The 21,148-nt window shown below is 46.1% G+C and overlaps 1 protein-coding gene across 2 annotated transcripts; it reads left to right on the top strand.

Annotated features, from left to right (window-relative positions):
- The first annotated feature begins 1,057 nt into the window (after nucleotides 1-1,057).
- On the top strand, nucleotides 1,058-20,361 carry LOC133122395 (serine/threonine-protein kinase tousled-like 2). Of its 2 annotated transcripts, XM_061232349.1 has the most exons (21): nucleotides 1,058-1,874; nucleotides 3,912-3,994; nucleotides 5,309-5,380; nucleotides 6,605-6,674; nucleotides 8,059-8,102; nucleotides 8,611-8,709; nucleotides 9,031-9,132; nucleotides 10,608-10,700; nucleotides 10,982-11,092; nucleotides 11,467-11,603; nucleotides 12,146-12,298; nucleotides 13,129-13,195; nucleotides 14,042-14,139; nucleotides 14,660-14,741; nucleotides 15,525-15,616; nucleotides 17,202-17,291; nucleotides 18,037-18,206; nucleotides 18,355-18,493; nucleotides 18,644-18,755; nucleotides 18,856-18,963; nucleotides 19,278-20,361. In XM_061232349.1, the coding sequence occupies exons 2-21, from the start codon at nucleotides 3,914-3,916 to the stop codon at nucleotides 19,449-19,451; spliced, it is 2,094 nt and encodes a 697-aa protein (XP_061088333.1). In that variant the 5' UTR covers nucleotides 1,058-1,874; nucleotides 3,912-3,913; the 3' UTR covers nucleotides 19,452-20,361. The 2 variants fall into 2 exon arrangements, with proteins under 2 accessions (XP_061088333.1, XP_061088334.1); XM_061232350.1 differs by lacking the exon at nucleotides 8,611-8,709 and having other exon boundaries at nucleotides 1,065-1,874.
- The last annotated feature ends 787 nt before the right edge of the window (nucleotides 20,362-21,148 follow it).

Below are 21,148 nucleotides of genomic sequence, written 5' to 3'. Positions count from 1 at the left end.
TTTTTGGTGTAAACTCTTAAGAACTGTTTTTGTTGATGCGCAACAGATTCCATGTGGGTATTGAAAATGTTACAGTTTTGTTACGCAAGTCAAGAAATGCTGTGTTTCTTTATGCAAGCCTAACAAATTATACACAGTTGGAAACATAATGTCATTAGCTAAAATGCTAAAATTATTTTTTTTATCAACGAATGGGGGTAACACATTTTCTTTGGAACTACATTACAAATACTGGTCAGAGACGGTTGTAATTGGGCTCATTGTGTATGAGAGAGCCTATACAAAATGTAGATAATAGCATTGTACAAGTGTACAAGTACTATTGTAGAAGTATACAACGGTGAAACTTACAACAATGATAATTGCTCCATAGAAATTCTAAGAAAACAATGGAAATTATATCAACGTTTCTCTGAGTTAGCTCATTTTTAGAATGATGCACTTGGTCTGCTGGATAGTTGTCGTGAAAAGGACACTGATATTACCTTACTTCTTGGAAATGTGAAAAAGCAATGGTATTTTAAAATAGGTTATACCAGTAGAACCTTTAACGCTTCCAAACGGTATGTCCTGTTACCATAGTGATTGATAATTGCTAGGCCTACACTAAATAAAGAAATTGTAAAAAAACAACAAAAAAAAAACCTTTGATGCATTAACCGCCTAACTCTCATCGGCCTAGGGCTGGGTCAGTGAGACTTAAGGGGTGAATACATTCAATAATTAATGTTACTTCATGGGCATTTCCACAATTATTAATTTGTTCTTCTTGTTGTTCTTGTTCTTGCCTACTCCATAAATCATAATTAATATGCTATATAATGCACCGTATGTTATAATTTCATATAGAGATTGATTAGCGGAATTTTTTGCTGTTAGTCCTAACGTTTGACCTATGACTGAGGTGAGTAATTCCACAGAATTACATTGCACAAAGAACATATATTGTACCTCAGTGATAGAAGAGAAACTGTGACAAAATGAAATGCCATATGTGCATCCAACGCTCTGCATCCCCTTACACTTGCCTAGGCATATTGTGCTGATGTATGTAAAGTTTTCGTGAGGAACATCGACTCTCATTATATCAGTTCCAAATTCGAGTCAAGTCTTTCATTGGCGCGAGTAAACAGTTCAGGCGCGGTGGGGGGAAACCGATTCGACAATCTCACGAGACAGAATGAGATTTACTGATTATTGTTTACATTGTTTAAAAAAATAGAGAAACGAACCGAATCGACCCGGATTAGTTGACAAGCTACCAAATAGGCCGAATTGATGGGAAAGGGGTCATTTCCGCGGCAAGCTGCAGACAAGAGATGAGCCGAAGACTGTTTGCTGACTGAACCTGCTTTACATCGACCGAACTCTAACCAATGAGCCCAGTTAGCTAGCTAGCCAAGTTGCTAGCTAACTAGAGTTAGCAAGGTATCGATCTGGATTTAAGTTAGTTAACAGTTACCCTGAGGAGAAATAAATAATAACCAACGCTTGGATATCGAAATACCTTTGCGACTTCTTGTTCCAAATGAACGTTTTTAGGTAAACGGAATTGTCGGGTCCAGCGTAAGCTGAGGTAGAGAACGCCTGCTAGGCTGGGGCCCACAAAGAGCGGAGACGAGTAAGCCCGGGGTTACCCGTGCAGGGGCAGCGGTAGAAAGGGGCCTGGGAAATCCCGAGGATCTCCAGGCCTCCACGCGACTCTCCATCAGCCCCCAAGGACCAGGGCCTGCACAGCACACCCTGGACACCGAATAGTGAGGAGGACGGGGATTTGGACAAGGCCTCTGGCGAAAGTGTCGGAGTTATTTGGAAGGTGAAAGTGGTTGATACCCAGAAAGACCCGAGGCCCGTGAAAAACGACACCGCTGCAGGTAACCTAAACGATGTGGCTAACTGGCTGGCGATGGGGGATTATAACCTCGTTTAGGTTTATTGAGGATGGCGATGTGCATATGTATTTTGTGTAAAACAAGAGGGAGGACATCTCATAACTCCAGTTTGCATTGTGAAATTATCCTTAATTATTTATCGTATCCTTAATAACGTTAAACATAACTAGGCTGTTGTCTAAACGAGTTAGCTAGCTAGCTAACTTGGCTGCGACGGCGAGATGAATCGGTAGGAGATGGGAGAGGTTTTATTGTCTTCTTAGTATGGTAACTTGGCTAACTGACTTGGCTATTATAAGTTAACTTACATACATAGTTTGCATACCAACAGATCAAACCAAACTCATTTTCTCCATTGCGTTTGTTCCTACGACAGTATGCTACATTGGTATTAAGCCATTTATTTACTCTTGCTTTTTAACGATGTCTAGCCAGTCAGCCAAATATCATCATCTCCATTTTAGGTTGTTTGATGAAATGTGCTAGCTAGCTAACGTTAGTTAATAGCCAGGTAGCTGGCCAATAAACTAGTATTTTCTTTAAGTGATGATTAGCTATGTTTCTTTCACTTCGTGGGATTAACTAAGTGCAATAAGCTCCGAAAACTGGTTAACACGGAGTAATAGGAGGCATAAACTGCTTTAACGTTAGGCTACTATAACTTGGGTTATCCGTTAGCTAACGTTACAGTTATTGTGGGATTTAAACGCAGTTTTACATAGTCATACAACTTTAACTTGGCTACATTATGCACCTATTTGGAGTATGTACATATGTGTGAAAATATAATTGGTTGTGTGTAACTGTATTTGTAATAAGTACGTTTATCAACGCACTAATGGTAATGTTAGCACATTGGTTAGCTGTCTTCATCTCCAACCACCTTGTTTGGTTGTTGGCTAAGTAACATTACCTAAAGCACTTTGTATGAATCATTCAGTGTACGTTATCTCCCCGAGGAATTGTTCTAACATTATAGTTTCGCAACAAATTTACAAACCAGTGTTTCATGGTTTCAGGAAAAGGCATTTCTTGGAAATGAATGACTTGCTGTTTATGCAGTGGGCTTTAAAAACCAGATTAACATGTATTGATGTAGCTAACGTATGGTCTCACTGAGCCTCAGTAAATGCATATCGTTCTATTAACCCTGGTACATGTTTGGGCTCAGTTTGACCACTTTCAGTGTTTGGCATCTCATAAAAATCAGTTAACCTTGATACCCCAATGATTTTCTCTACTTTTCTGATTTTGGTGGTATTAAACGGTAAACGTACAATAAACGTAATGGGGCTTTTAAGTCCTGTACCAACTTCGCATACAAAGGTTTTGTGCCATTATTCTGTCTAAAGAATTTGTGGGGCATGAAGAAAGCGACGCACATTGTGTCAGTTTTTATTTTACACTAAGTTTGTGTTTATTTGAACTGTTCGGGTCAATTTGACCCCAAACACAAGACGCCATAAAATCTTAACATAACATGAGGGTTAAAGCTGGGTGTGTGATACGATTCACAGCTGTTCAGATTCCATTACACTTGACTCCATTTTGGGTTCATATTTTGGAACGATATTGCTAAAATCATTGAGGGACATTCATCCTCTTACAACCATTCGCTTTTGTCCCTGAAGCCAAATCTGATCTCACCCTCAAGACATAAAATGCCATAGTGAGTTTGAAAAATCTTTTTACTGCATCATTTAATGTTATGGCTTATATTGTCTAGAAAGGAAAGGTGAGATACTGTCCTTTGGTTAAGAACGCTGTGTAAAAGCCCCTTCAATTAATAATGTCTCAGCTCAGGCCTTGAGAGCTATTCCTCCTGAATGTCAGCCCATTCCACAATAAGTGATCCGCGCAGTGTTTTCTGCGACTGCTCACTCCTCAAAGCTGACTGCTCAATATGTCTGAGGCTCTGCACTCCCATCAGCCATCTCGGCGCTAGGCTGGCTAACGTTAGCGCTGTGCTGTGACACCGCGCTTCATTTGTTTCCCTCTTCCCTGCCCTTCTCTCCGCAGACATGATGGAGGAACTGCACAGCCTGGACCCACGGCGGCAGGAGCTGCTGGAGGCTCGCTTCACGGGCATGGGCGTGGCCAAGGTCTGTGAGCTCTGCCAGGGTGCCCTGCTTCTCTCTCTCCCCCACCACCCCCTCCAGCTAAACGGGGCTGTTGTCGCTGATGACGCCTCAGCTGTAGCCGGATCATGGGAAGGGCTCTTAATTGTTGCAGCTGCAAGAAAATTAGGCAATGTTGCCTCGATGACGGCCCCATCATTCCTTGGCGGCCCGCTCTCACTCCCTCCTTTCGGCTTGTGTAGAAACCGAGACCTAATGCTTTGCGGACTTTCAGAACTTGTGTAACATTACATTGCTGTTATTTAGCTGACTTACAGTTGATTAGACTAAGCAGGGGGCAATGTGGGGCTAAGCCTTGTTCAATGGCCCAATAGTTGCACTGGTCTTATTGTGGCTACACTGGGCCTTGAACCACTAACCTTCTGGGTCCCAGCACCTTAACTACTAGGCGGTAGGCTGTTTGGCAGATGGCCATTTCACCCCCCTAGACAGCCCAATCTCACTCCCTCGATAGTGCAAAAATTGTCTTAACAGAGAAATACTAGAAATAGCTGCTTTGTTGGAGGTGAGGCAGGGCCCTGAGCGGCTGGCCCCCGAACCTTGGCCCAGAAAAGGCCCCGCGCCACCCTGGGACCCAGCACCCAAAGCGCACCTTCTCCCCCGCACCGCGCTTCGGGTGTTTTCTCTTTTTTAAAATGCTGACGTCATCTTCAGACTTGGCTGGTGTGAAAGTATTTGTTATAAGGACGAATGTTCTCAAAGCGTTTGGTGAGTCAGAAGGCTTTTCCTGAGCTGATGGAAAGCGCAAGCCCTGTATTGAATTGGCTGGCACTGCCCAGGCGTGCGCCAGCCCGTGGGTGAAAGCAATCGCATGAAAAGCCTCCCGTGATCCAGGCGTAGCGCTTCACAGATGCACAGCTCAATCTCCACCATTTGCAGTTGTGGACACGTGGGCCGGAGGTGTCTTTCCCTCATCACGGCACCAGTTTCAGTGTCGACCGGAAAAAGTGACTGCGGTCGAACAAACAAGATTTAAAAATTGCAGCCCTTCTGTGGCTCCAGTCTCGGTTCTTAAAATGGTTTCCTTTGGCTTCTTCCTGAGTCTGACCCCCCCGTGCTACTCTGGACTGCCTGTCGGTTCTTGTCATTATCCTGCTTTCGTGGTTTCCAGCTGGGCGAGTGTCCCACCCTGACTGCACTCTAACATATGGGACAGTAGGTGTAATAAAGTAAAAATGTTTCTAATAAAGTGCCATGACTGTTGCCTATACCAGAGAGGAGAAAGTGGGCACCTGTCAGGGTTCACCGGTTGACCTGTGGCGTTTGTGTCTTTTCTAGGGTTCGGCACACAACGAGTCATCCAATCAGAGCCTGTGCAGCGTGGGTTCTCTCAGCGATAAGGAGTTGGAGGTGTGTTTAACAAGAACTTTCCAGAACATTTGCATGGTTATTAAAACTACAGGCACTAGACAAAAAATATGCGATAGCATGTGAGGACAGTGAATAGAGTGGCACATCTTGAATAGTGTCTTTTTGTAGGCTAACCCCTTGGCCAATTTCCCATGCTCTTTTCTTATAGGGATTTCGATTTCTGCTGAATATTAAGTCTGTGGTTAACTTGCGCTTAAGAAGATTTCGCGTTTTGTTTTACAAGATAAGTTTGATCCGTTTATGTTGCAACAGTGAGTTTCAAAGCTGTTATGTACTTTAAAAAGTTGCTAACAAGTTGCTATATTGAAACTATAATGGTAATGTGCCTGGTATGACACTTGAGGGGAGGCAGTTGTTGTAATTTCAATGTAGCAACTTCTCAGCAACTTGCTTTTTTAAAGAGCATAATGGCTTTCACAGTTCTTAACGGATGTAACTTAACTTGTAGAACAAAACATGAAACTTGAAAGTTTGTATTAACCACAGACCTCATCTTGGGCAGAAATCGAAATCCCTATCGGGGGGGGAAAAAAAGCATTACAAATCTGCCTTGGCTACCCATGACCCAAATTCTAACATGTCCAGGTTTTAGGACTACATACCTGTGGCACATTATTTTGACAACTGATGGCCAAGTATCATGTTCGTTTTGTAACGTTCATTCCTACTTAAGCCTTCCCTCAGCACAGTCCCGCCAATGCATAACATTCTCATGTTTCTGTGATGTTACCTTTTTACTGGGTGGTCTCTGGGGCTCTAGTGTAGTGGATCATGGAGCTCACTGTGTGTGTGTATGCGTGTGTGTATGCGTGTGTGTATGCGTGTGTGTATGCGTGTGTGTATGCGTGTGTGTGTGCGTGTGTGTGTGCGTGTGTGTGTGTGTGCGTGTGTGTGTGCGTGTGTGTGTGCGTGTGTGTGTGCGTGTGTGTGTGCGTGCGTGTGTGCGTGCGTGTGTGCGTGCGTGTGTGTGTGCGTGTGTGTGTGCGTGTGTGTGTGCGTGTGTGTGTGCGTGTGTGTGTGCGTGTGTGTGTGCGTGTGTGTGTGCGTGTGTGTGTGCGTGTGTGTGTGCGTGTGTGCGTGTGTGCGTGTGTGTGTGTGCGTGTGTGTGTGTGCGTGTGTGTGTGCGTGTGTGTGTGCGTGTGTGTGTGCGTGTGTGTGTGCGTGTGTGTGTGCGTGTGTGTGTGCGTGTGTGTGTGTTTAAAGACCCCGGAGAAGAAACCCAACGACCAGAGGACACGGAAGAGGAAAGGAGAACCTTACGATGGCAGTCAAGGCGAGTTCTCCTCCCTTCCTCCTCCCCATCTTATTGATGCAATACACCCAGATGTGCCAAAACATTATGACCACTCACAGATGAAGTGAATAATGTTGATTATCTCGTAACAACGGTGCATGTCAAGGTCTGTGATATATTATATTATATGTTATATATTATATATTAAACTCGTCCTGGGGGCCTCCTGCTGGTTTTCCAGCCGTAGCCATGTCTGACAAAATGTGGCTTAAAGAGGGTGTAATAATCCCTCTGAACAGCAATAGCACATAATTAACAGGTTGTTAAAAGTTCTGGGATTCCAATTGTGGTTGGAACCAAAACCAGCATACCCAGTTGTCCCCCAGGACGGAGTTTAGGAACCACTGGTGTAATATATCCCGGACCTTGACATGCGGTCAGCAGTGGTGAGTACCTGCCGACAGTGTTCTGAGGAGGGACAAACCCAGAACCGTCCACAGGGTGTAGGGCGCCGAAGGCTCATCGATGCGCGAGGGCAACGAAGGCTATCCCGTCTGGTCTGAACTGACAGAAGGGCTACTGTGGCACGAGTCTCAGCGAGTGGTGATGCTTACAGGAGGAATGTGTCACAACACACAGCGCATCCCACCCTCCTGCGTTTGGGGCTGCATAGCCGCAGACCGGTCAGAGTGACCACGCTAACCCCGCCTACCGTCGAAAGCGCCTACAGTGGGCACGTGAGCGTCAGAACAGGACCTTGGTGCAATGGAAGAAGATTGCCCGAGTCCCGTTTTTCTTTCACGTCATGTGGTCAGCCGGGTACGTGTTCGCCGTTGACCTGGGGAAGAGATGGCCCCAGGATGCACTGTGGGAAGACCGAACGCTAGAGGGAGTGTGATGCTCTGGGCAATGTTCTACTGGGAAACCCTGGGTCTGGGCATTCATGTGGACGTCAATGACAACGGCAAGTGCCGCTGGCCTAATAATTGTTGAAGACCAGATACAGTCCCTGATGGTAGTGGTCTCTTTCAGTGGGATAATGCACCCTGCCGCACTGCACACAATTTCCCCAGGTCTCAATCCGATCAAGCATCTGTGGGATGTGCCGGAGCAACAGGTCCCGTCCACGGCGGATCTGCTTAAAGGATCTGCTGCTAACGGCTCGGTGCCGGATACCACAGGGCACCTACAGAGGTCTTGTAGAGTCCATGCCTCGGGTCAGTCATTATGATGGCACGCAGAGGACCGACAGCATATTAGCCAGGTGGTCAAAAAGATCTGGCTGAGTGTATTATTGAAATAATATGTCAGTGATGGAGGAAGATGAGTAACTCTACTCTGTTCCTCAGTCTTGTCCACTTCTGTATTGTCCGAGCCGATTCCGTACATTTTGATTGTTCTTTCTTTTCTTTTCTTTCTCCAGGGAAAGGAGGAACAAGAGGGCATAAAATTAGTGATTATTTTGAGGTGAGTTGAGGCTTACTAAAATCCAGAACATTCACTAGCCCTCAGCACCATGAATCTATAGACTGCTGTGAAAATGTGTGACTGCTATGTGTTTAGTTTTTGAGAGAATATCATACGAAACACCAGTCCTTCTTCCACTTAGCTTTAACTTCCCTGTTCGTTTTTGTTTCGTCTTCCATCTTGCTTTTCTGCTCACCGTTCCTCTCGGTTTCTCTCTCCCTCCCTCACCACCATCTCTTCATCTCTCACTTTCCCTCTCCTCCCTTCACTGACTCTCTTGATTCCCTCTGCCCTCTTCCCATCTCTCTTGCTATCTCTTTTCTCACCTGTTCTTCTCCATCTCTCTTCCACCCCCCCACCCTTCCCACCTCTCCGTTTCCCGTTCCTCTTCATTTCTCCATCTCATTCTCTCTCATTCTCTCTCCACCTCTCTCTCATTCCATCTACCTCTCTCTCATTCTCTCATTCTCTCTCCATCTCTCTCTCATTCTCTCTCCACCTCTCTCAGTTTGCGGGCGGTAGCGGTCCTGGTACCAGTCCTGGTCGATGTGTCCCGCCAGTGGTCCGCTCCTCCCCCCAGCATTCCCTCTCTAACCCTCCAGCCTCGGTGAGCACTCACGCTCTCTGCTTCTCTGGGTCTCCCTCATCCTTTACACGCCTTTACACACCCCACTCAACCTCTGCACAGTCTTTTTTCTGTCTGTTCACGGTTGCCCTGCAAAATAATACAGAATAATACAGAATATGCAGGATAATGCCTTGTTTGCTCCCAGAAAATCTGAACAAGATTTGGCATTGTTTGATATGTCTCCATATCTGGAAAGTTCTTGATCAGTGATGAGTTGGTGTCTCTTTCCCTCCGTGTGTGTGTGTGTGTGTGTGTGTGTGTGTGTGTGTGTGTGTGTGTGTGTGTCTGTGTGTTTTGCAGGTGCAGCAGGGCAGCCCTTCCTCCATAGGCTCAGCGAATACTGACCACTCCACTAGTTCTCTGAAGCCCATCTCGCTCCACACCGCACACAAAGCCATACAGGTAGCCCCCTATTACCCCCCCCACCAAACCCTCCCTCAAGCTGCCATAAAAAGGCCAGTTTATACTTGGGCGGTGTATGATCAGCCAGCCGATGGATACCGCTATTTTGTCACCAACATTCTTTGATACTTTGATTAAAAGTATAAATGGAGAATGGTTGGAATTTATACAGCGCCTTTATCCAAAGTGCTGTACAATTGATTCACCTATTCATACACACACTTACACACCAACATCATTTAGGGGTAAGGTGTCTTGCTCAGGGGCCCTTCGACACACCCAAAGCTGGAATCGAACCGGCAACCCTCCGACTGCCAGACGACTGCTCTTCCTGCCGCGGCGACATTAGCTTGGTGTAATTAGGCGGTATAAGCTAAGAACGCCTCGCCGATGTTGAGTCATTTGTGACATGGTGATGGCACTATGCTGAAGATAATTACAGGCGATGATGTTCTGTAATAAGGTTGTCGTGACAATTGAGCCAGAGATGGGGTCGAAGTTCAATATAATTTATCTCCCAGCGATGGGAACAACAATGATAGCAACATCAAATCGTCAGTCATTCTAGTATAAACTAAAGGTCGCTGCGACCGCTAATGTGATGATTGCTTGTGACAACAATCGTACATCGGTGAGCTGTAAGCCTTAAGAAGCGCATATTATCCCTGGCTTTCTCCTAATTCCTTCTGTAGCACCCCCTTTTTTAACGCAACCCTGAGAATGACATACCCAAAATAAAATTGTTGCTTTACTTGGTATCAGACAGGATGCCACTTCCTGAAATCTCCTGTATCCCATACAAGGGTTGCTTACAACATTACTCTAACTTACTCAAGGATATAGTCATTTTTTTGCATCAGAAAAAGATTTTAAAGACAACAGAATGTGTGAAAATCGCTGCAAGTTGGGTGTCAAACCGGGTGAAAAAAATCTACATCACAAGTTTGTGGCCCCCCTGGCGTCATGGAGTGACATTTAGTTCATTTTGAGTATCCTGAAGGGCCGGCTGTGTTTGGCGGTGAAATTTCATGCATGGTTTGAAGTATACTGCCTACTTTAGGCTGGAATGCACCTTGGTTATTCAGATATACTGTGCAGTGGTCACTGCTCTATTTTTTAATTTTGTCCAGCTGGTAAATGTGGAACATGAAAGGCAGTCCTGGATCAAATACATAAACGTTTTGGATTCAAATACATTTCTACGCTTTACTGAGCACGTTTGATGTATTGGAAACTATTAAATACTATCAGGAAGTGCAAACCCTGCCTTCTGGTCCTCTTGGTTGGCTCAACTGCTCCAAGCGAGATCAGTCGTGCACAGAAACGTATTTGAATCACAAACAGTTCCTTAATAGACCCAGGTCTGGTGAAGGCGCAAGTCTGCGTTAGCCGCTGTTTAAGGTGGCTGTAGGCACTGATAGATCCCTGCGCACTCCTCTTCCTCCACTGCAGCCATGTACTTTTTGTTTCCGCAGTCTGACCTCACGATAGAGAAACTCACCGCGCTGGAGAACAACAAGAACTCGGACCTGGAGAAGAAAGAGGGGCGCATAGACGACTTGTTACGGGTGAGTTTCTCCCCGCAGTGCACCCACTCATGTTTTTATAACACCGTTTCTCTCCGCTGTTTTTATAACACCGAGGCAACAGCAGCCGTGTAACGGAATCTGCAGGACACGTTCTTTTTCTCAGCTGGCTGGTTAGGCAGGAACTGAGACCGAGACTGCAGTTGGCATCCATTACGGCTCAGGGTGGCCTTAACTCTTCAGCCAGTGCGCTTGAGCCAAGATGGCGGCAGTTGAAACGGAAAGCAATGAAATGAACTGAAAAGCGCTGTCTCTGCCCCCAGGCGAACTGCGACTTGCGGCGGCAGATTGACGAGCAGCAGAGGATGCTGGAGCGGTACAAGGAGCGGCTGAACAAGTGTGTGACCATGAGCAAGAAGCTGCTCATCGAGAAGGTGAGTCACTCTGGCCTTCATCACTGTGGCAGGGCTCTGTGGTATATCTATGTGACCTTTACACCTTGTCAAGTGTACGTAATTACCCGCATGTCAATCGTAAGGGACCTGGGTTAAATACGTCATTGTTTTAGATTTAAATACTTTTTTTAATTGATCTTGCCTGGTGTAATTAAACCAAGAAGGACCAGAAGGTGTGTTTTGCACTTTTTGAGCGCATTTAATCGGTTCCAATACACCAGACAAGCTCAGTGAAGCGTAGAAAAGTATTTGAATCCAGAGCATTACGTGTTTGACCCAGGTCTGTGTAATGCCGTAGGTGTTTGCGGTGTCGTGCTTTATGATGTGAAGACTGACTCACGTCTGTCCCCCAGTCAAAGCAGGAGAAGATGGCGTGCAGAGATAAGAGCATGCAGGACCGGCTGCGGTTGGGCCACTTCACCACGGTGCGGCACGGCGCCTCCTTCACCGAGCAGTGGACGGACGGATACGCCTTCCAGAACCTCATCAAGTGAGCCTCCTGCACCTCCTGCTCCTCTCAGGCGCTGGCTGTGTGTCTGCACTCTCGTGTTCTTATGAGCTGAATTTTGGGTATATTTCGAGTTCGATTTCATTTTCATTTTTCTGCATTCCTTGCCTCAATTTCCACGTTAGCATAACATGAAGACGTAAAGCCTGTAGGTGTCAATAGCCTACCTCCTTCAAAGTGAGGAAAAAACAGCAGTGTAGTTTTGCACGTTGCCGGAAATCCAGCTATGAAATCCGTAACGAACAGGGGCGAGTAGCGTGCCCAGAGGTGGGGATTTCTTGCTTTTTATTGAACCCCTTGTGGGTGGATGTGACCTGCACGTTACGTCTCCCTTAACAGACGGATGTGACGCCAGCGTTGTATTTGATCATGACCGTTTTTTCAAGACACATGAGCGTTGAAATGCATTGTGATTCCTAAGCCTCTCTATGGTTCTTCTATAGGGTAGCTTAGTCCATAATGGGTTAACCACTCCCCCTTCCACTGCGTCACTGACGTATCGGTCCGTGTGTCTCCCCCTGCAGGCAGCAGGAGAGGATCAACTCTCAGCGAGAGGACATCGAGAGGCAGAGGAAGCTGCTAGCCAAGAGGAAGCCCCCCGCCATGGGCCAGACCCCTCCGCCCAGCCTGGAGCAGAACAAGCGCAAGAGCAAGACCAACGGAGCGGAGAACGAGGCGTAAGGGCCCGCGATCCGCCTCTGTGTCGTTTACTGTAACGCCCTGTGTTTATACAGCGCTGCTCACAGTACACGCTCACGAGGGAGGAGCTTGCCTTAACCACCGCCAATAGAGTGCGTTTGGTTGAGGAGTTTCTCCCTCATTGTAAAAAAATAAAATAAAAAAAATAAATAAAATCCATGCTAGTGTACTTACTGCCATAATTGTTTACAGACATGTGTATACTGTTTAAAGCAGAAGTAATAACATTTTTTAAATAAATACAGTTGAAAGCAGAAATAATAACACATTATTTGATCATCTTTTATTCCTCCCCTAAATGTTTTTTTATGTGCTCCTAAATTTTTCAACTGGGAAGCATGTGTACTATGGGTGGAATTTGACCATTGTGTAGCAACTTGTTGGCAACATGCTTTTTTTAAAGGACATAACGGCTTAGAAGTACACGGATAAGGTATCAACGCCTGTAACTTAACTCTTAGAACAAAATGTGGAGAGGAAGGACAGTTTTTAGCCATATAAAATGGTGGAAATTGGGTGGCGTAGTCATTATCCTGAGAGGTTCTCTTCTGTTTCCTGCCCTTTTAGTCTATTCTTTTTGTTTGTTTTGGTCAGGTACATAAGCTGAGTAGATGAAAATGTCTGTCGTGTAATAGTTTTTAATGTGAGGCACTGCATTCTGGTAAACTGACAAATTGGTTTGGCTAGTTTATTGGGAGTTTATTGTCGCTGGCCATGGGCAGAAGTGTGATCACTTGTTTTCACTGTTGATCAGTGTTGGATTTTGTTTTCATGTAGTCAGAACACTGCTCTGTTTTGACTTTCACAGGTTGACGCTTGCAGAGTATCACGAGCAGGAGGAGATCTTCAAACTGAGGCTGGGGCATCTAAAGAAGGTACCCTGTGTCCCTCCTGTCCGTCATCTCCTGTGTGAACAGGCTGCTTTGTCTTCACCGTAGCTTCTGGAGTTAGACCATATACATTTTTTCCCAGCCAAATGTTTTTTTATTTAATTTTATTTAATTCGTTTTTAATTCACAAAAAGAAGGAAGCCTACACACTAATTCTCCTTACACAGTCTGTATTTTGTGAATACAGTCCGTGTATTCACAAAATATGAAAGGTGTGTAAGTGGCTTATCAGTTTGCAGGCTTTTAATTGATAAGGGCTTTACTTACTGGATGTGTGTCAGTATTTTTATTTTATATTATTTAATTCATATCTATGTAATTTTCATACATGTTTCAGTCTCTCTGTACAATGTACATACTTGTATTCATTTGGCTTTGCGTGATTGACATACTATAGTCCATCTCTTCACGGTTGACATGCTTTCGTCCATATGAATTACGCTCTTATCCGTATGCGTGGCGAACACCCGCACGTCTGTCCGTCTGCGTGGCTAACACCCGCACGTCTGTCCGTCTGCGTGGCTAACGCACGTCCGTCTGTCCGTCTGCTTGGCTAACGCACGTCCGTCTGTCCGTCTGCGTGGCTAACGCACGTCCGTCTGTCCGTCTGCGTGGCTAACGCACGTCCGTCTGTCCGTCTGCGTGGCTAACGCACGTCCGTCTGTCCGTCTGCGTGGCTAACGCACGTCCGTCTGCTTGGCTAACGCACGTCCGTCTGTCCGTCTGCTTGGCTAACGCACGTCCGTCTGTCCGTCTGCTTGGCTAACGCACGTCCGTCTGTCCGTCTGCTTGGCTAACGCACGTCCGTCTGTCCGTCTGTTTCTGCTCCAGGAGGAGGCGGAGATCCAGGCAGAGCTGGAGCGGTTGGAGCGCGTGAGGAACCTGCACATCCGGGAGCTGAAGAGGATACACAACGAAGACAACTCACAGTGCGGGCCCTTTCCTTCTGCAACTCTCAGAAACAAACATCGCATTAGTCCTACACTTCAGTGTTAACGTGAAAATGTTGTATTCATAAGATGACGTTTCATTGGAGTCTTAGCGTTACTTTAGCAGACGCTCTAAGAGTGACTTCAAGTGTAACGCATCTGGGTCAAATACAAAATGGTTTTGGAGTGTTACTTTTCTGTGCTCAGTTGATCTTGCCTGGTGTGATTGAGCCAACCAAGAGGACCAGAAGGCAGTGTTTGCAGTTTCTTTGAGAGTGTTTCATAGGTTCACCAGGGAAGCTCAGTAAAGCAGAGAAAAGTATTTGAATCCAAAACAATTGTGTATTTGTGCTAGGTCTGCAGTGTAAGCATACATGAAGTGTATTCATGCGCGTTGTATGAATTTGGCTGGCCTGCATCTCAGTTGACCTGTTAAGTACAATCGTTTAAACACTAGTTGTTTATTTGCCTCACAGCTAATGGTGCTTTGACGCTGGGTCTTCTCCACTGTGTCTCCCAGGTTTAAAGACCACCCTACACTGAATGACCGGTACCTGCTTTTACACTTATTGGGAAGAGGAGGTTTCAGTGAAGTCTACAAGGTAAGGCCTGTCTTTGGTGTTTTGCACCGATAACCCAGATTACAGATCCCCTCTGGGTCTCAGACCGTCTTATCTACAGGAGTCAAGCTCCTGTCCGAGCCCTGGAGGGCCGCAGTGTCTGCTGGTTTTTGGGTCTAAACTTCTGCCACACTGCTGCCTGTCCCTCACATTTAAAGACGAGCTGAAATGGAAGTGATATGATGTATACACATGTGAAACTGATCTTTCGGGGGGTAATTTTTTTGAAGGGCGGGGATTCGGTTTGATTGACATCAGATGAGGAGGGGGACATCAAATGAGGATGCATGCCGCTGCGTGAAAAGGATATTGATTGGAGAGGAATATGACAGACTTATTTCATTTATATACACGCTCACTGGTACACGAAATTTGCATCGTTTTCCAGGAAGTGGATGGAAAAGTGCTGCTCTAACTTCCGTTTCAGCTTGTCTTTAACCTGTTATGGACTAAGGCACCCTATAGAAAACCCATGGAAAGGCTTAGGAATCACAATGCATTTCTATGGTCATGTGTCTTGAAAAACATAATTATGATCAAATACAACACTGGCGTCTGTTAAGGGAGACGTAACGCACAGGCCGCACCCGTCTGTTAAGGGAGATGTGCAGGTCGCATCTGACCATAAATATTAAAGGTTAAGAGAATTCCCTGCATTTATCCAATCACGGCTGCTTTTAATATTCACGTGTGGGGGGTGGTGTTTGGTCAGTCGGTCGATTGCTTGAGTGCTTGGGTTCATTGTTGTCTCTGTGTTGGTCCCAGGCCTTTGACTTGACGGAGCAGAGGTACGTGGCTGTTAAAATCCACCAGCTCAACAAGAACTGGCGGGACGAGAAGAAAGAAAACTACCACAAGTGAGTGAGCTGACCCCGCTGTGGCTTTGGCCGTGCGTTTGGCATTATGAAGCCAGAAAGATGCTGTAATACGGCACTTTCAACATGACGTACGTTTCCTATGAGCAAGCCTCAAACATCCGACTCCCTTTACAAACGTTCTCTACAGACCTGGGTCAAATACGTAATTGTTTTGGATTTTAATGAGTTTTCTACGCTTTACCGAGCTTGTCTGGTGTATTGGAACCGATTAAATGCTCTCGAAAGTGCAAACCTCGCCTTCTGGTCCTCTTAGTTGGCACACTTCCACCAGGCAAGATCAATCAAGAATGGAAAAGTATTTGAATCCAGAACGGCTACGTACTTCACCCAGATCTGGTTCTAAAACTTCAGCCCATGTTTAGGCCTTCAGGCACCCCAAATTACATTATACCCTCTCATTTGATCATTTTGCTGTTCCCTCTTACACAGGGGAGTGAACAGTCCTTTGTCTTCATTTAGGTTCTCCCCATTAATCAAGATTATAGCTCCCAGTGTACATGTAGTGTATATTGCTTGATAATGCGGACCAGCTGGTTTTCAGGAACTACATTTCATGCTCTTTCTCAAGAAACTTCAATGTTACATGAACCATTACTCCCCCATAAAGACACACTTACTCCTCTTTCTGGACAGTATCTGAGCTGCATGACTGTATAGAGTTCAGTTATTTTTGCCTTTGTGGTCTGATATGTGTGATGTGCCTGTAGGTGGCAGTAGTGTGCTGTGCCCATTTAGCCCATTAACACAGGCTTCTACTTCAACTTCTTTGAACCAACAGTTATGGTGCGATATGCTTCCACCTTGTTTAAATAATGCTGATAATCGGCTCGCAAACACTAATTTATAAAGCAAACAGAAAGGATTTGAATTACATGTTGCTGAAGGGTTTCAAGAACAAACATTCATCAGTCGGGATATTTAGGTTTCGCTTGGTAATGTCTTTCTCATACATTTTTCAAAATGAAATAATTTATATTGTGGAATAGCTATCACGGTTGTGGAACAGTATTTTCATAAAACCTTTTTTTCCCCTCTATCAGAAGGGGCTCCTGCAAGATGCACCCACATGATGTAAAATCTGGCATTCATGTTTATAACTGTGAAAGAACGTCTGTGAAACAAATGTGTTTATGTATACGTTCTCTTGAACCGTAACATCCCTGTAAAAGCTGCTTTTCAGTTACTTGAAGAACGCTTTACTGCATTAGAAGGTGAACGTCCAAATGCCCTTTTCTTGCCATTACTAAGCCTGCTGGATATCAGAAACTGTGTCTAAAATATCTTTCATTGAACATAAAAATGGGGACAGTCTGGTCCAATGGAAAACTTGCAGTAAAACACAAAAACTGAAGTCAATAAAAGGATGCCCCAAAAAATGAAGCATCCCTGTAATGTACCCAAATTGGCCTGCGTTGTAATGAGCAATAGTAATATTGCCTCCATAGTAATGACTGTCACCTCCGTTTAATTGATGCCCGTCGGCAGAGATGGAAGGCGGTGTTCGCAGGGTGATTTGGTCGTTTTGATGATGTTTTGACGGTCTCGTCCATTTGCGTCTTCACAGGCACGCCTGCAGGGAGTACAGGATCCACAAGGAGCTGGACCACCCCAGAATAGTGAAACTCTACGACTACTTCTCGCTCGACACCGACTCGTAAGTAGCCGCAGCAGCAGGCCGAATTATCAGCCCTTTCGGTTTGTGTTCGGCAGATTCACCTCCCCGTTCAGGCTAAACCATGGTGTCTGTCTTCATATCCACATAATTCACTGGTTCAAATACTTACAATTCACCTCCTCAACCTGTCCATTTCTTTGGACTGCCTATTTCTGTGGAGCAATAGATCTAGTTTCAAGCTTCCAAGTCACCAATAGTGGGATTTCTAATATTTTATCTGAATGGCATTAAAGAAGATAATCTGTGTGTTGGTAGACAACCAGCTGTTTTTCTTTTGCAGAATTATTGGCAGGCGGCTAGAAATTCCCATTACAGGTTTTTTTGTGTGTGTGTAATTCTCAGGATCACATCATTATTCAGTGGTTTCCCATTTTATTCATGGATATAATGGACTTTAACCAAGCCAATCCCTTGTGATTTCTGTGCCCAGGGGAGAAACTCCATTGCAGGATAGGGGTTGAGCCTGTCGGAGTAATAAAATTTATTCAATCAATTCCATGAAAAATTGCTGAGATGAATAATTGCACAGGTTTAAAATCACTGATTAATTTGTGTGGTCTTTGGTAATAAAACTGATATACTTGACAACAGTTATTACCTCTGAATATTCACTGGAGTAGTTTTGAGTGTCCATCTTCTAAATTTGCCATGGAGGCATCCACCTGTGCTGACTGTGATGGTGACCCGTTTGGGCAACTGTAACCCGGGCGGCATTTTGTCCCAGGTTCTGCACAGTTCTGGAGTACTGTGAGGGTAACGACCTGGACTTCTACCTGAAGCAGCACAAGCTGATGTCGGAGAAAGAGGGTCGCTCAATCATCATGCAGATCGTCAACGCGCTCAAGTACCTCAACGAGATCCGACCGCCCATAATCCACTACGACCTCAAGCCCGGTGAGCGTTCCCTCCCTGACCCTATGTGTGGCTTTGCACATCGGTCGTATTGCATTGTGACCAAGAAGGTGTAGCCCTACTTTTCAAGCTGCAAGGGAGCAGCTTGTTTTTTTTTTTTTACAAGTGGTCTCTGAATAAATCTGAACAGGTAACATCCTCCTGGTGAACGGAACGGCCTGTGGCGAGATCAAAATCACAGACTTCGGCCTGTCCAAGATCATGGACGACGACAGCTACAACTCGGTGGACGGGATGGAGCTGACCTCCCAGGGAGCCGGGACCTACTGGTGAGAGCACGGCCGGCAAAACAAAAAGCAATCATTCCCCACTTTAACATCTCGCACATTTGGTTGTAACCTTGGAGTCAGGGGTGTGTATTGGGTTGTAACCCTGGATTCGGGTGTGTATTGGGTGTGTGACGTTTTCCTCGCTTGCAGGTACCTGCCGCCTGAGTGTTTTGTTGTGGGGAAGGAACCGCCCAAGATCTCCAACAAGGTGGACGTGTGGTCAGTCGGGGTCATCTTTTACCAGAGCCTGTACGGCCGGAAGGTAGGGGAGCATCCGACCGCTCTGTCTCTAAACGTGACCGTGGTCCCACAATGCCCCTCACCTCACGTTTCTCTTGGTCCTCCCTCCCTTCCTGTCTCAGCCATTTGGACACAATCAGTCCCAGCAGGACATTCTGCAGGAGAACACCATCCTAAAGGCCACAGAGGTCCAGTTCCCACCCAAGCCTGTCGTCTCACCTGAAGCCAAGGTACACCGTCTAGGCCCGGGGTGGGAAACGCATGCGCGTTTTACCGTTGTTGCACACACGGTATGACCACCACGTGGGGACTCAAGGTTCAAGGTTTCTTTATTAGTACCCAAGGGTAAATTTGTTGCAGACAGAAGATTCAGCACTCCAGAGTTAAAAGCAAGATATCACAGCAGTACAGATCCATAAAACATCATAACATGCTTTAAAGCAAGTATGAATAGAGTATCACTCCAGCTGTGGCGCCATTGACTGTTGTGCAGCAGATAAATTCTGTGTGTGTGCCTGTCTGACTCACGCTCTGCGTCCCTCAGGCCTTCATCCGCCGCTGCCTGGCCTACCGCAAGGAGGACCGCATTGACGTGCACCAGCTGGCCAGTGACCCCTTCCTCATGCCCCACATCCGTAAGTCTGTGTCCACCACCGGGACGCCTGGGGGAGCCATGCCCTCCACCTCCGGCTCCTTCAACAGCAGCTCCTCCAACTGAGCAAAGCTGCCAGCCCATCCCTCGGAGCTCCGCTGAGGAGCCTGGGGTTCTCCCGGCCTGCTCGCGCCCGACACACCGCCGAGAGAGAGCGTGAGAGAGCCAGCGAAAGAGATTGAGCAGACCCAGGCACAGAGAAGGGGAGGCCCAGGGCACAATCCCAGGGTGAAGACTACGTCCCTCCCCAACCAGGACCTGCTGAACTCCCAGGAACAGAGCCCACCTCCTCCTCCTCCTCTCCTCTCCTCTGCTCCACCTCCGCTCCCAGCCTGCGACAGGGTGGATCCAGGGAGCCGGGGACTCTGCTCCGCAGACCCCTGCTATTAAGAGAAGAGGGTTTCTTTTTTAACTTTTTCTTGGTTCTATTTCTCGGCGAAACCCGATGAGGCCGACCGAAGAATAGCCCCTCAGACTGAAGGGGAGACCCAGCCCCCCATGGTCCTCTCCCCTTTCCCGGGACGTGGGGGTGAGGTAGTTCTCTTCCCGAATCGGTGGTAAGAGCCCCGGCTTTGGGCCTCAGTGGGCCCCCAGGCCTGGTCCGCAGCGTCTCTCGGCCCCCGGAGGAGCTCCAGCAGGCTCGGGAAAGGCTGCACTCCCTTTCTCTCCCACGACCAAAGTTCCAGACTACCTGTTGGTGACACCGTTCTGTTTTCATTCTTCGAGTTTTGTAGTGAGAAACGGAAAGGAACCGAAGAGAGGCTCATGTTTCATGAAGTTGCTATTTGAGCATCCATTTAACATTTTAACACATCAAACTGGAAATGGACTTTTCTTAATATTTCAGCCCCTCTTTTTTCATATTTCCCCCCCATTATTACAAGGGGGGGCTGGAATATCATTGTGTACTGTGAGGGGGAAGAGGGCCTTCGAAGAGAATTGCATATAAACCATTAAATACTATTGTTTAAAAAAACAGATGTTAATTCAAGTTATTTTTCTGGTTTCCACCGAGAAGTAATGGTCACAACTGTGGTTCACCATTTAGCAGATTATGACCCCGGTAAATTACATACACACTTTTTAGCATTTACAGTTATGAGCACTATTTGTACCACCCTGTACCCTTCTCAGGGCTAACTGTTGAAGCTAAGCAGATGTGGGCTGGGTTAGTACTTGACTCGTACTGTTCTGGGGAAATTAGGTTGATTCTGGAAGAGGTGTTGGAGGGCCAGTAGGGGGCATGCTTTAGCACTCTTCCCTATGGAACAAACACAAATGCAGTGCCTTAGCATAGCGATGGGGACACTACTGCATGAGGTACCCTGCTTCTGATAAGAATTCAAGGTTCTGACTAACTGCAGCCATTAAAGATCACCGTTTGAAACGGTAGGGGTGTTTACCCCGAGGCCCTGGCCAAATTCCCACAAAATCACCCGTATAGAGTACTGTGCAAAAGTTTTAGGCAGGTGTGAAACAATGCTGTAAAACAAGAATACTTTCAAAAGTAAAAATGTTCACAGTTTCATTTTTATCAATTAACAAAATGCATGAACAGAAGAAGTGAATGCACAGAAGAAATATCTCAATCAAATCAATAATTGGTGTGACCACCCCTTTGCCTTCAAAACCACAACAATTCTTCTAGGTATACTTGCACACAGTTTTTGAAGGAACTCGGCAGGTAGGTTATTCCAAACATCTTGGAGAACTAGCCACAGCTCTTCTGTGGATTTAGGCAGCCTCAAATGCTTCTGTCTCTT

The sequence above is a fragment of the Conger conger genome, chromosome 2 (genome assembly GCF_963514075.1).
Source record: "Conger conger chromosome 2, fConCon1.1, whole genome shotgun sequence".
Lineage (NCBI taxonomy): Eukaryota > Metazoa > Chordata > Actinopteri > Anguilliformes > Congridae > Conger > Conger conger.
The sequence above is the reverse complement of the archived record's forward strand: the minus strand, read 5'-3'. Positions and strand labels throughout refer to the sequence as shown.

Bases quoted from the DNA above. Each gene is read 5' to 3' on its own strand.
- LOC133122395 (XM_061232349.1), top strand. From the start codon at position 3,914: ATGATGGAGGAACTGCACAGCCTGGACCCACGGCGGCAGGAGCTGCTG. The intron at 17,292-18,036 runs GTAAGTAGCCGC...ATTTTGTCCCAG, and splicing joins TTCTCGCTCGACACCGACTC to GTTCTGCACAGTTCTGGAGT. The intron at 18,756-18,855 runs GTAGGGGAGCAT...TTCCTGTCTCAG, and splicing joins AGAGCCTGTACGGCCGGAAG to CCATTTGGACACAATCAGTC.